This window comes from Chelonia mydas, chromosome 28, assembly GCF_015237465.2.
Source record: "Chelonia mydas isolate rCheMyd1 chromosome 28, rCheMyd1.pri.v2, whole genome shotgun sequence".
NCBI classification, from domain to species: Eukaryota; Metazoa; Chordata; order Testudines; family Cheloniidae; genus Chelonia; species Chelonia mydas.
In genome coordinates, this window is record NC_051268.2 from 6296877 (window position 1) to 6311613 (window position 14737).

Consider the following 14737-nt stretch of genomic DNA (forward strand, 5'->3'; position numbering starts at 1 on the left):
CACTCCCATAGTCCCGGAGGGTCATTCCTTTCTGCTATTCGAAAAGGGTGACTGGCAGGATGAAATCAAACCATACATTAGTTCTCACAGTACAATTATAAAATCCTGCTCCTACACAGGAGCAGATGATAAAACTGATGAGGGACCAGACAGAGATACTGAAGTCCCTAATTCGGCTGCAGTCAGAACAGAAGCATGCTCGCCTTCCCCTGCAGCCCAGCGGGAGCTCCTGGGGCCCAAGAAGGTAGGGAGGGGTGAGAGCAGTGGGTGGAAGGGGAGTGGGTGTCATAATGAGTTAGAGGGCTAGCTGCACCCTGTCCCCTTCCTGGTCTCTTTCAGTGCTCCCCTCCTCCCCGCAGGTGTCAGGCATCCTGCCGTTTCCTCTCCGAGACTGGAATTCGGCAATTATCCTGCTCCTAGGCTAGACCGGGGCTACAACGTCCTGTGTCTCCATGCGCTTACCCAGCAGGCCAGGCTGAGTGCAGACCCCTTCGGCCGTCTGGGGTCCGTGGTGCGCACTGGCAAAATGGCCTCCTCTAAACCAGAGCTGTCTTTATTTTGAAGGGGGGTGGGGAAGGAGGAAATAAGAGAACAAAGGATTTTAAATATAAAGAGTCTTCACAGCTGCCTGTCTTATCTAAAGCTTATCATCCTCTGATGGTCAGCTAGGCAGGCAGAACTTCCTCACACGCCCCAGCAGTGTCCTTGTGTCCCTCTGTCTTTCCCCCAAACAAATACCTAAATACCCACCCCCCCTTTTGAGAGGGAATCCCTTTTTATACTGCTCCAGTTCTTTTGACCTTTTGAGTCCCAGACCTTCCCCCGGTTATCTAACCCAGTTCTGCGAGCTGGCTGGAGGCAGAAGGCAAAATCTTCAAATCTAATTGTTTAGGCATTGGCTTTTTATAACCCTTAAATGTTTATGAAGAGGTGGTCATCCCACTCTTTCTGGACAACTCCCCACATCTGGTGAGGGCCTTCTGTCCCGGGATAGTGGCCGCGTGGTGGCTCATTGCAGTCTTCCATCCTGGGTGGGCCGAACAAGACCTCTGGGAAGGCCTGCACTAGATGTCACAACTGAGTGACATCTTGAGTCCTCCTCCTTCCCTTCCTGCTTGCGTCTCTCACAGATCCCTCCATTAAACTGTCACTTACATCACCCAGGGGGGTGGCTTATTCAAACCCCTGAGTGACGTAATTTATCCTGACATCAACTGTAGTGTGTACATAGCCTAAGATATCAACAGAAAGCTAATGAGATAATGTTGGTTTATATTATTACATGGTGTATGTATGCAGGATACATGCCAAATTGCAGACTTATTAGGAATGATTGCTCTGAAAGAGTGTCTGCCAGCAAGGATTGAAAATTCCCCCACCCTAGACAAAGGCAGGTGGCTCTGCCACCTGGAAGGCACTGTTAAAGGAAAATGAATTAACCAGTCTCTCACCAATCTAGGTGTTAGATTCGATTCTAGGATCCCACGAACTTCTAAACTCTGAGTCCAATTTATACAAGCGTCCTTTATTAGTCAACAGAAATACAGCTCGAGCTGGGTGCCTCAGGAGAGGGACCCCGCCCTTCGGAAATTGCAAACAATTATACCCTTTACAGTTGGACAACGGACAGTCCGTTGAAGGGTGCCAGGTGTACTGCTGAAGACAATTAGTTCTTCTTCTTGCATTTCTCCCTTATCTCCAGTGATAACGGGTGGCCCCAACTGGTTTTGCAGCTGCTTCTTCAGCATTCCTCTCAGGTCAGCTCGACCTCGGCCTAAGGCTTCAACTACTTTAATCACTTATGCTAAGCTAGTAACTTATGCTAAGTTATAAGAGCAAACTTATTCAACGTTTATATAAAATAGCATATAAGCACTTTTCTATAACAGGCACTTTCAGGGTACATTAAGAGACAATGGGGATGCCATTTACACAAACAATAAACAAACCCATCAGACTAACAAGGGGAAGAAATACCCACTCAGCATCATGGCAGGGGAGGATATCGCAGGAACAAACCAATTTGCATTTTAGCAAACACCAGCAGGGGAAGAAACCAGCATTGAACTTCCTTCATCACTAGACTCCAGGCCTCCTTCCTCACAGCTTGAATGACCTTTACTTTGGAGGGGAACCTTCAGAAAACTCCCTTTCAAAGGTTCACTGAACTATACAAAAGAGAGGCAGAGAATCCCAAGTTATCTTTCATTTGAGAAATCAAAGGAACGAAGCACTTTGGGGGGAGATATTGGGGGTGCTCTGCCATCTTGCTGAAAAGTAGGGTGGTCAGTTGCTTCCCTTGAACCAAGAATTTTTGTTAAGTTCTAGTCTCCAGAAAGCACTTTTCATTTTCACTTGCTTGTAACCATTTCTAAAACTATCCTCCAAAACCCTTTCAGATTTGCTTCTGGTGATTTGTTAGAGATCGAGTCTCGAAAATTCCAAAACATGAGAAATTCTTAACGGCTTAGTGGTAGTCATTCATTCCTCACATAATGATCCTCCTTAGTACATTCCAATTCGCTCCTGTTGACTTGGAAGAAATCAGTTCCTGAAATATACTCAAAATGAGAAATTCATCTTTGATGTGTGCGACAGATAAATTTGAGAAGGAATCTTCCTGAAAGCCCCGAGGATTCACTTCTCATCATATGGTACAGAGCAGTTTGAGAAAATTACTCCAGGTGAGAAAGTCATTCGTAGTCAGGTATCCTGATCTATTTCTCATGGAACCATCCACCAAAAACCATAGTAGTTGGTAGTTCTCTCAGGTAGTTCTTTTCTACCTGAACTCACTTTAAATGTTTCTGCTACTAAGCTTCTTTTAGTTTTAATCTAAACAAATGAGGTGCTGTCTTTGAATTCAAGTGGTGGCTAACGCCAGTTAAAGTGGTGAGCTGGGCCATTTGTCTCTTCTGAGGCGCAAAGAAACCTTATTATTCCTCTGAATGCGCCAAGAAAAATTAGACATTGCAGAGCACGTGTGTGGCAGTGTACACGCACCTCATCCCCCTTTTGGGGCGGATCGTCGCCGTGGTGACACCGTGGTTACAGTCACCAGTCCTGGGTCTTGAGACAGTGCGTCTCAATGGCCAGAGTCAAGGTGGCTGCTCTTAGGCTCTGGACGGCGTGGCCTAATGGGTCAAGGCAATCAAGGGGTTCTCGAGTGCAGGGCTGTGAGGCCTAATGGCCAGATCCCGGGGCCACCACCGAAGTGGGGGCGGCAGCTGGGATAGGGAGACCCGGGCCCACCCGACTCAGCCGGGTCCCAGCCGAGGGCCCTAACATGGGCGGAGTGGACAACCACTGGGTCAGCGGGGAATCCAGCCGCAACGCTCTGACCTTACCCGGGTGGGAGATACCACTCGTTCCACCTCCCTCGGCCACTTCTTCCCAGGCTTCCTGGAGCTTCAGTCCTCTGGGCTCCCCAGCGCAGGTAACTCCCTGGGACTCTGACTCCAGCCGGACAGCTGCAGGCAACAGGGCTCCGGTCTGGGTCTCGAGATATTTGGCTCCCGCAGGCAAAGGTTGTAATGGCTTCTGGGCTGGGGCCTCAACCAAACATCCTTCCTCCTTGGCGGTCAAGTTTGGGAGCGTCTCTATCTCTTGCCAGGGCATCCAAGGCTGGTGGATGCCAGAATGTGCCTGGGGTGTAAGAAGCAGGCTGCTGGAGTCAGAGCTGCTGATCCAGGGTCACTTATCACGCAGACACACAGTGCATCCTTCAATGCTGGCTGGACATGTCTGGACAAAGGAGCTCCAGCAGCAGGACATTGAAAGTCACCCAGCATTACAGATGACACAACTCCTCTGGATTGCAACCAAGCATGTGAAAATGGCCTGGGTTGGTAAAGACACTTCTCGGGAGAGTCTTGTTCCCCCAGCCCCATCTGCAGTAGCCACAATCTCTCTTCTCTGCAGGCTCCTTGGGGTCCATCATTCCTGAAGTCACGTGGCCTGATCCTTAGTTTTCACATTCTGCTTTTCCAGAGGAATTAGTGTCTTTTGCTCCTGATTTGTAGCTTCTGATTTCCCAGTGTTCTCCACAGCCAGGGATTTTCATACTCCCTCCCATTACACTGGGCTCACTAGATTCACCAATCCCGCAGTATGTGCCTTCCTGACCTCGAACAGTGCTGATATCCTGCATTCAGTGATCTCCCTGCCCTTCCTGTTCCTTACTGCACAGAACCCCACCAGCCCATGCTGGCCATTCCCAGCTTCCCCAGGACTCTCACATTGTCTCTGGACCTCTCTGTCAGCAAGAAGCAGTGCCAGGGAGACTTGACCTCTGTCTGGAGTCTTCAATTTCTGGGGCATGGATTTACTTCCTCTGTTTTGTAGGAGCCTCTTTCATAATGTGTATCTGTGACATTACCCAGGGTACAATTTGGACTGTTGAATAGCTGTGTCCCCTGAATTCTCCAACCTTGGGTGCCTTTTCCACTGTTTTACTGTGAGAACAGCCTCTCTTGGCCAGTTAACACCCAGTCTCCAGTGCGTAACTCGCTCCCAACTCCACAGTATTGAGTGCAACTATTCAGCCCCTCATGAATTACACACCAGGAGAACACCAGCAAATTCTCTACTTCCAGACTTTTCCCCCAGAAATGTGCATCTTGCACTGTCCAGCACACTACAAGCTCATCTAAAATCTTTAATTTAATCAGTGCAAATTGTCATGTTACCAGCCTTGTTATCCCAAATAGTTTCCCACACACTTTAATCCAAATGAACTGGTTAGATAAAACAATAAAACATGTTTATTAACTACAGAAAGAAAAGATTTTAAGTGACTACGGGTAATGAGGCATAAAATTCTAAATTGATTACAAAAGGAATAAAAGATACAATGCAAATCAACTTCTAACTTAACAAGCGAAAACAGATTCAAAGCAAATGTCTTTCTCTCACCATATCTTGTGACAGGCTGGGTTTCCTATCAGCCAGGACTCCCTATGTCCACAAGATCAGTTCTTCAGGAGTTGTTGATTTTGTGAGCAGAGAGAGTCTCAAGTTTGTTCACCACTTTGTACTGGAAACATCTTCAATTTTTAGCTGTCATGATGACTGGCTGTCTGTTCTGGATGTGAACTTCAAGCAGCCCCTGTAATGGAAAGTAAATTTCTTGTTCACACCTCCCGCCTGCTGGAGAATGGCCATTTAACCAAGTGATAGCCTTGCTCTCTGAGGAAAAGGTCTGTGGGTGTTCCCCAGAATTGTAAGATATTTTCATGAATATCATACATTAAAATCTCATAAATTTACATACATAGTGTTGTTACACGTATGATAACACAACAATAATGTTCAGTGGATTATGAATTTTAAATGAAACCTCAAAAAGGCATACTTTGTACTAAATATAATTTTGTAAAATAGTGAATATATGTTTACAGACTCACACAGTGTCTATCTGTGTGAGTTCTCAGCAGATATGTTGGTAGTTCAGTCCCTCATCATCGGTGTTCTTCACCTTTGAGGACCTGAGGAGCTGGCCCTGGGATTTTATTGGTTTACGAAGAAGTGGAGTTCATAGATTCATAGATACTAAGGTCAGAAGGGACCATTATGATCACCTAGTCCGACCTCCTGCACAACTCAGGCCGCAGAATCTCACCCACCCACTCCTGCGAAAAACCTCTCACCTGTGTCTGAGCTATTGAAGTCCTCAAATTGTGGTTTAAAGACTTCAAGGAGCAGAGAATCTTCCAGCAAGTGACCCGTGACCCCCATGCTACAGAGGAAGGCAAAAAACCTCCAGGGCCTCTTCCAATCTGCCCTGGAGGAAAATTCCTTCCCGACCCCAAATATGGCGATCAGCTAAACCCTGAGCATATGGGCAAGATTCACCAGCCAGATACTACAGAAAATTCTTTCCTGGGTAACTCAGATCCCACCCCATCTAACATCCCATCACAGGCCATTAGGCCTATTTACCTTGAATACTTAAAGATCAATTAATTACCAAAATCATGTTATCCCATCATACCATCTCCTCCATAAACTTATCGAGTTTAATCTTAAAGCCCAGATAGATCTTTTGCCCCTACTGCTTCCCTTGGAAGGCTGCTCCAAAACTTCACTCCTCTGATGGTTAGAAACCTTCGTCTAATTTCAAGTCTAAACTTCCCAATGACCAGTTTATATCCATTTGTTCTTGTGTCCACATTGGTACTGAGCTGAAATAATTCCTCTCCCTCTCCGGTATTTATCCCTCTGATATATTTATAGAGAGCAATCATATCTCCCCTCAACCTTCTTTTAGTTAATAGACAATTTTTTATGACAAAGTCTTATGAATTTCCCCAATCTCATTTGTTTTCTTTCATCTGAGCAGGGTTTCCAGTCTCCAGACTTGATGTGATCTCCCAGCTGGAACAGAGGGAAGAACCGTGGCTCCCAGACCTCGAGTGTTCAGAGGAAAGAGAGATCCTGAGAGGTCCCTGCACAGGCAAAGACCCATTAAACCAACTCAGAATCTGTAAGTGGCTGAAATAAACATCTGGGATACCCTACAACGACCTTGGGAGATCTCTTAGTTCAGGATTGTGCCCAGCAGATGTGGTATCCTCAGTGCAGAGATAGCTCATGGCTTCCTACAGATTTTAGCTGACACCTGGCATTAGCTTCCTCCCTTCCCACTGAGAATTGGGATGGGATGTGCGTGCTGAATTGATCATCTCCTCTCTCCCATTTGGGGGAAGAGTTTGGGGGAGTTCAATTCCTGATTTTTATTCCACCTCTCTCCAGCACTTGTTTTGGTTTGGTCTTCCCTTTTCCATGCCTGTTTGAGGTTTCTGTCTCTGTCACGGCAGGTGACGTGATGCTACGTGAGACTAAGCAGCAGAATTCTCAGCAGGAAGATGCTGAGCAAGTGGAATCACATGGAGCATTATCGCAAAGATCGAAAGGGAATGTGTCCAGGAGTCACGAGCAAGGAACAGCCTGTGAGATTCAGCACAGACCGGAGAGACAGCAGGGAAACCAGCCAGGGAAGAAATTGGATAAATTCATTTACTGTGGGGGAACTCAGAAGGACCTCAAGGAAACCACAGCCCAGCAGGAAATCCTCAGCGGAAAGAGGAAAAATACGTGCACCGAGTGCGGGAAAACCTTTAGTTGCTGCTCAGCCCTTGTTAAACATCAGAGAATTCATACAGGTGAGAAACCCTATGAATGCGGTGAGTGCGGGAAAACCTTCACTCAGAACTCAAACCTCATTAGACATCAGCGGATCCACACAGGTGAGAAACCCTACGAATGCAGCGAGTGCGGGAAAAGATTCACTCACAACTCAAACCTTCTTGTACATCAGAGACTCCACACTGGTGAGAAACCCTATGAATGCGGTGAGTGTGGGAAAAGATTTACTCACAGCTCAGAACTTACCACGCATCAGAGAGTGCACACAGGGGAGAAGCCCTATGAATGCTGTGAGTGCGGGAAAGCCTTCAGTGTCTGCTCAGCCCTTATTACCCATCAAAGAATCCACACAGGGGAGAAGCCCTATGAATGCTGTGAGTGCGGGAAAGCCTTCAGTGTCTGCTCAGCCCTTATTACCCATCACAGAATCCACACAGGGGAGAGACCCTACGAATGCAGTGAGTGTGGGACAAACTTCAGTGACAGCTCCGCCTTTCTTCAACACCAGAGAATCCACACGGGAGAGAGGCCCTACGTATGCTGCGAATGCGGGAAAAGCTTCACTCGGAGCTCAGACCTTACTACGCATCAGAGAATCCATACGGGCGAGAGACCCTATGAGTGCGGCGAGTGCGGGAAAAGCTTCACTCAGAACTCAAACCTCATTGCACATCAGAGAATCCACGCAGATGAGAAACCCTACGCATGCGGCGAGTGCGGGAAAAGCTTCACTCGGAGCTCAAACCTTATTGCGCATCAGAGAATCCACACAAAGGAAAAGCCCTATGAATGCTGCGAGTGTGGGAAACGCTTCACTGACAACTCAGCTCTTATTACGCATCAGAGAATCCACACAGGGGAGAAACCCTACGAATGCGGCGAGTGCGGGAAAAGCTTCACTCAGAGCTCAAACCTTATTGCCCATCAGCGAATCCACACCGGGGAGAGGCCCTATCAGTGTTGTGAGTGCGGGAAAAGCTTCACACAGAGCTCACAACTTTCTACACATCAGAGAATCCATACGAACGCTGTGAGTGTGGGAAACACTTGACCGATCACTCAGCCCTTTTTAAACATCAGAAAATTTGCAAGGGAGCTAAACACCATAAAAACTTCTAGAGATATCAACCCTCTTGTTTTTAATGGTTAAGTATCCAATTCTGTCACAGAGGTCGTGGATTCTGTGGCTTGAATGGACCTCCGTTTCAGCAGCTGTCAGCCCCTGGGGCCAGAGTAGGGACCACCATCATCCTGGTGCCAGTGGTAAGTCCCCAGGGCCAGAGTAGTGGCCGAGCTAAGTCAGACACCAGAGCAAGAGCTGCCGCTAACAGTCATCCCCCCCCCCGCGGGGCTCCAATTGCTATTCCCCACCGCCAGGGTATTTTTAGTGAAAGGCAAGGATGGGTCACAGGCTTCCATGAATTTTTGTTTATTGCCCGTGTCCTGTCTGTGACTTCCTAAAAATACCCGTGACAAAAATTTTAACCGTTTTGCTAATTCCCACGTAGTAACCGTTAAGGCTGCTTGCATTATTTGTAGCAGCGTTATCCCTCAGTTTGTCCAGGGGAGTGGCCCGTTTTTGCTTTTTGCCGTTTGTCCTGTCATGGTGTGGACCTGATGGACCTTTCTATCCACTCCATTGTCCCATGAGTAATGGGAGTGGGTCCCTTCTTCCAGGAAACAAGGAGCATCACATTTATACTGTTCCTCCTATTGCAGAGTAATTGTTAGGGTCATGAATGATACAGATTGTTTCATTCTCAGTTGTTCTCACGTTGCTCTGGGTTGTGCTGAAGGGCAGTTATTTGTGGACCTTTTTTCCTCATTATATTTAAATGTATTTTAAATGAAGAGGAGCAGTGGCAAGGGAAAAAAATGTCATTTCAGCCTTGGTGACACTGGAAGGCGATGGGGTGACTCAGAGAGATTCCCTCCTTCCCCATCACTCCAGAACGGTTACCTCCTGTTTGAGCCATGCAGAATTTATCTTCTTCACCTTCTATCTCTCCACCTCTCAAAGTGTCGTGTGGTGCAGCGTTCTCAGCTGTCTGTGCTTGGAGAGGATGCTTTGACTTCTTTAATCCTATATCAGAGTCGCTATGGCTGGAGATGAAAGGGGGATTCAAATGGATCCCAAACAGTGTGGGATCATTTGGAGTTTAAATCCCAGTTTCCAACTATTGGCCAAGCCACTTGGGGGAAGATTGGCTGTTTTTTCCCCTCGTTATGAGAATGCTAGAACTTTTGTAAATAACATAACTCAACAGTGCTGAATGAAACAGGTTTGAACGGATCAGAGGAGAATGTGATGGGAGAATCTCTTCTCCTGATTCTGAATCATCAGTTATCACCTGCTCTGGACTTTCACTTGACAATATTGTCGCCGATGATCTGAGGAGAGAGTTCCACCGTAAGTGTCGTGAAGCTATGCCAAATGCCCGGGTATTTGGTTCCCAAAGGATTTGTAACTCGGGCCCTACAGCAAAGGTCTCCTAGATAATCCTACGACATGGGAAATGCTGCCCTTTATCAGACAGATGTGGTGGAAACAGAAGCGGGGTTGTGAATGAACTGACTGTTTGTAAGTGCTGCAAATGTGCATGAAATGGAAGCAGTGTTGGAAATGAAATAGCTGTAGAAAAATAGCCTGGCCACCTCAGTGCCGTTTTGCCGTATGCCCGCAAAAATTAAAAATAATAGTAAAAAAAACCCCTCAGGGCCAAGCCTGGATTTGAGCTAATTTCTTGGCAACCGCGTGGAAAAGGTCTTAGAGAAAAATCCCAACACACCTGAGTCATTACAAGTGGGATCTTCCCAAAGGCAATTCCTACTTGTTCCTCCAGGAGATGGGTAAAAGTGGGCTGGAGGGAGTCCTACTAATCTGTGGGGAAATCTGATAGCCCCACTGTCAGTTCTCCGTTGTTTCCATCCACACACACACACACACACTTATTATCAATATTTAAGAGTGACCTACAGCCCACGCTCTCACCCCCCCACGCTGTTGGGTACAGACCCTGTGTCTCGGACAGACTAGGTCTTGTTTCTGCATCTTCCCACCCGCAAAGAAGAGAGGGTGCGGGGGAAGGAACAAGAAGGGAAAAGGAGACCAACGAGGCTAGGCAGGAGGAGGAGAGATTTTCCTTCTTGCAGTTGAAATCCCCCCAAATCTCGTTCCTGGAAATCGCCACGGGGCCGGAGGGGGGGCCTGAAGCCGCCACTGCTCCATTAACAGGCTCTGTTAACAGGCTCAAATGCTCTGTCACAGAGACTCATGGCTCCTATTTCCTTCTTTCTCCGCGATGCTCGGAGGTGCCCACGGTCCAGCGGGAGCTTCCCCCGCAGCTGCTGCCTTGTGGGAACCAAAGGCAGGGCCGGCCTTTGGGGTAGGCTGTAGGGGCCCCCCACCCAGGGCAGCCCACCCAAGGGGGCACCGTGCACAGGGTTTGGATTCCCAGCTGAGCTGCCGAGAGCCGGCTGACGGGGGGCACAAGCCAGCTGTGTGCATTGCTGGTGTCTGAACAAGCCTGGTTCAGGTTCCTGACCCTGGACAGCGAGAGACAGCGCACTCACTCACTCGGACGGACGCACACTCTCCAACACACACACACACTCCTTCACACAGTCCCCCCAACACACACACCAGGGCTCCCGGCATCCAGGTCGCTCCCCCACCTGGGCTGGGCGGAGGCATCAGGGAGCTGCTGCTCTCCTGCCCTCCCCTTCGCAGCCCCCAGGAAAGCGACCTGGTCGCAGGAAGCCCTGACGTCGCTCCTTGCCCCCCACCCCGGCCCCCTAGGGCTGTGTGGGGCAGAGGAGCAGCAGTCCAGTGGGGGAGCAAGCAGCAGTGCCAGCTGCTTTGTGCACCAGGCCAGGATCCCCCACGTGGGTGCAGGAGGGGGAGTGCGGGGGTTAGAGATGAAGGGAGGGTGGGGAGGCCATGGGGCAATGGGGGGGTACCACACCCATGGGGGCCAGGGGCACCAAAATGCAAGTTTGCCCAGGGCGCCATTATCCCTGAGGCTGGCCCTGACTAATTTAGAGGTAGATGATTAGGCTCTGACCTGGACCATCTGATCTCCATCCACATCCTGTATGGGTCTGGCCCGTGCTGCGTAAGGAAAAGATGACTTGATATCCCTGTGAGACATTTCATTCAACTAGGACACAAATAAAACCAAGAACACACGTCAGGAAGCCTGAACCCACTAAACTAACTAGGGGTTGAACACACACGTATGAAGTTACGGCCAACTCAGTAAATTAAGGTGTGCATAATGATCCTGAATTGGATTCAAGTCATCAATTTAATCAAATCTGCCCATTCATATGGCAGATACTAAAACCTTCTCAAGCCTACAACAGGACTCCAAAGCGTCGTCTAGCCATTTCATCATAATCCCCAACCCCAAAACTTCATCTAGGCAGAGCAATCCACATGGAGCTGGTTGAATAGTTCAACGCTGAAACCAAATGATTGTCCGTATTTAAGCTACAGCCTCAAAGAGAAGTCAACCTTCCTCCTTAGCTTGCACTCTTGTGTGGCTAAATCCTGCGGTATCCCCCTACAACACAGATAAACCCTTCACTGAGGCTTCAGTGAGGCCAGGTCTACACTAGAAAATGAATTTGGCTTAACTGTCATAGAATCTCAGGGTTGGAAGGGGCCTCAGGAGGTCATCTCGTCCTGCTCAAAGCAGGACCGATCCCCAACTAAATCACGCAGGGATGTGAGAAATCCACCCCCGAGTAGCACAGTTAAACTGATCTAATCCCCAGTGGAGACGCACTAGGCCAAAGGAAGCAGTCTCCTTTGTAGCATTTGCGCCTTTGTAGCATTTCAAGTGTCGACAAGCCCTGAGAAAAGAATAACAGCCCTTGGTTAGCAATTTGTCACCGACAGCCTGGATTCTTTACCTGCTTTCACAGAGCGAAGAGCACATGCTCCGTGATTTCATAGGGCAGAGTTTTAGGGCTATTTGGATTGGGAGAACTATGCTCGTGGGTCCTTTTCCTACGTGGATTTGACAGGTGGATCAACATAGATGCACGTTGTGACCCTTCTCAGGGTGCCCAGGGCTGTGAGTCTCCTTGTTGCCACTTGTCACTAGCAAGAGGGATTTGGCAGCTGGATGTTAGCGACCAAGCTCACCCAGCCTGTCGCCCACTCAGGTGTCCTCTGGGCTACGCCAGCCCTGCCCGTTGACAATACATCCACCCTAGCCCCTGAGTTCCTTCAGTGTGTCCCCCTCTGGTGTCCAACCCCTCCTCACTGGATATTCAGAGAAAACCCAGATCCTCTGTTCCCGAAGCAATGGTGTAGCCCAGATTACCAGTTTAACTGTAGGCCACTGCTCCGGCATGACACCCAGCGCTTGAGTGCAGTTGTCAAACAAAAGGAAATGTATTTGAGAAGAGATAGAGATTTAAACAAAAACAAAGGTGATTGATGGAAACAAGCGGTTAGAGACAACTCCCCCCCCCACACACACACAAAATGTGATCTACACTTATGAATACTTACCTTTCTTAGCTAATAAAGTAGATTCTCACCTCACACTTCATTCCAGCCATTGCTAGTCCCTAGAAGCCAGGGCCTTGTCTTTCATGAGGCACCAGGGCTCGTCAGGGATCTCCTTGGTGAATGCTCCCAGGCTGGTTTTCTCCACCCTGTTATAAACTGAATCTGTCTTTTGTCTTTATTCACAGAAAGGACCATCTCCTCATTGTCATAGTGTCCTTTTCACTTCCACAGAGTGATTTGAGTATCTGAGCCATTAGCGATTATCTTTGAAAAGTCCTGGAAGACGGGAGAGATTCCAGAGGACTGGAAAAGGGCAAATCTAGTGCCCATCTATAAAAAGGGAAATAAGGACAACCCGGGGAATTACAGACCAGTCAGCTTAACTTCTGTATCCGGAAAGATAATGGAGCAAATAAATAAGCAACCAATTTGCAAACACCAAGAAGATAATAAGATGTGACAGTCAGCATGGATTTGTCAAGAACGACTCATGTTAAAGTGGTTTGAGCATTGGCCTGCTAAACCCAGAGTTGTGAGTTCAATCCTTGAGGGGGCCATTTAGGGATCTGGGCCAAAAATTGGGGATTGGTCCTGCTTCGAGCAGGGGGTTGGACTAGATGACCTTCTGAGGTCCCTTCCAACCCTGAGATTCTATGATTCTATAAACCAACCTGATAGCTCTCCTTGACAGGGTAGCAAGCGTTGTGGATTGGGGGGAAGCAGGAGATGTGATATATCTTGATTTTACTAAGGCTTTTGATACAGTCTTGCATCATGTCCTCATAAACAAACTAGGGAAATGCAACCCAGATGGAGCTACTATAAGGTGGGTACAGAACTGGTTGGAAAACCGTTCCCAGAGAGTAATCAGCGACTCACAGTCAAGCTGGAAGGGCATCGCGAGTGGGGTCCGGCAGGGACCGGTTCTGGGTCCGGTTCTGTTCGCTGTCTTCATCAATGATTTAGATAATGGCGTGGAGAGCACACTCTCAGATACTGTGCCACGAGAAGGAGCAGGAAGAACCGTGGTGGGGGAGATGGGAGGATGCCCCCTGCCCACTGACCCTAGGCTCCCAACTTTTCCCATAGCCCACGAGAAGCAGTAATCAGCTTCAGGTTACCAAGGGGAAACTGAGGCACGGAGGGGCAAACACCCCCCCACCCAAGGTGAGACATGAAGCATTAGAACCCAGGCATCCTGGCTCCCAGCCCCCTAACCCCCCCCCCCCCGCTCTAACCACTAGACCCCACTACGCTCCTAGAGCGAGGATAGAACCCAGGAGTGAGCTGGGGCCTGGGCTGGTGCGATGCCCAGTGGTGGCCCCTAGGTCCCTCCTGTTCCTCTCCGGTCCCTGCAAGAGGCATAGGGCAGCCCCATCTCCTCCCCCCTCCAAGTGGGAACAGGGGACATGGGAATGTACCCAGGGCTGATCAGATCTTGAAAAGTCCCTGGGGCATCACGTGTCCCCGTAGCTTCCCCTGCACGTGGGAACCAGATTTGTTAGTGAGACTAGGGGAGATGAGAGACAGCGCCCGGCTAGGCCCCCCCTCCCTGATAGACTGGCCGAGACAGAACCCAGGAGTCCTGGCTCTCAGACTTCCCCCAGCCCCCGCTCGAACCCCTGGACCAGCAGTTGCTGATTGGCGGCATGAAGGTGTTTGCCCCCCCCAGCTCTGGGAAGGGAGTGGGGTCGAGTGGGTAAAGCGGGGGTGGGAGCCAGGTCTAACGGCAGGTCTGGGAGGGGAGTCTATGCCAGAGTCTGAGGTGGGAGTGGGGTCTGGTGGGTAGAGTGGGTGGAGGGGAGCCAGGAATCCTGGGTTCTAGCCCCAGCTGTCGCTCAGGGGAGGGCAGCTGGCTTGGTGTTGTCTTTCTAATCTCCCCTAGTCCCTTTCACAAAGCTGGCGTCTGCTTCCCACGTTGCCCCCGGGGGCCTCTCCAGCTCTGCCTGCCCTCTGCGCAATGCCCATGCCCCCTGGGCGGTGAAGGGGGGGATAATGGAGCCGCTCTGTGCCCATTGCCAGGACACAAGAGGAGCAGGAAGTGGCATGATGCCCGTAGGAAGTGGC

The 14737-nt window shown here is 49.2% G+C and overlaps 2 protein-coding genes and 1 pseudogene across 7 annotated transcripts in view; 2 read left to right on the top strand and 1 right to left on the bottom strand.

The window, feature by feature from the left end:
- Positions 1-9934, top strand: part of LOC102945014 (zinc finger protein 883-like) — a 705100-nt gene extending 695166 nt beyond the window's left edge. For 2 of the 4 annotated variants that reach the window (XM_043537469.1, XM_043537468.1), the window contains exons 2-3: positions 6341-6484; positions 6819-9933. In XM_043537469.1, the coding sequence (XP_043393404.1) occupies positions 6827-8197 (1371 nt within the window). In that variant the 5' untranslated portion in view covers positions 6341-6484; positions 6819-6826 and the 3' untranslated portion in view covers positions 8198-9933. Of the gene's footprint in view, positions 1-6340; positions 6485-6818 lie in introns of all 4 variants that reach the window. The other 2 variants (XM_043537467.1, XM_037887473.2) reach the window with 2 other exon arrangements.
- Positions 1-14737, bottom strand: part of LOC102934537 — a 1094240-nt pseudogene that overhangs the window by 603668 nt on the left and 475835 nt on the right.
- LOC102933291 (zinc finger protein OZF) overlaps positions 1-14737 on the top strand; it is a 1218290-nt gene that overhangs the window by 449659 nt on the left and 753894 nt on the right. The window lies entirely within an intron of this gene.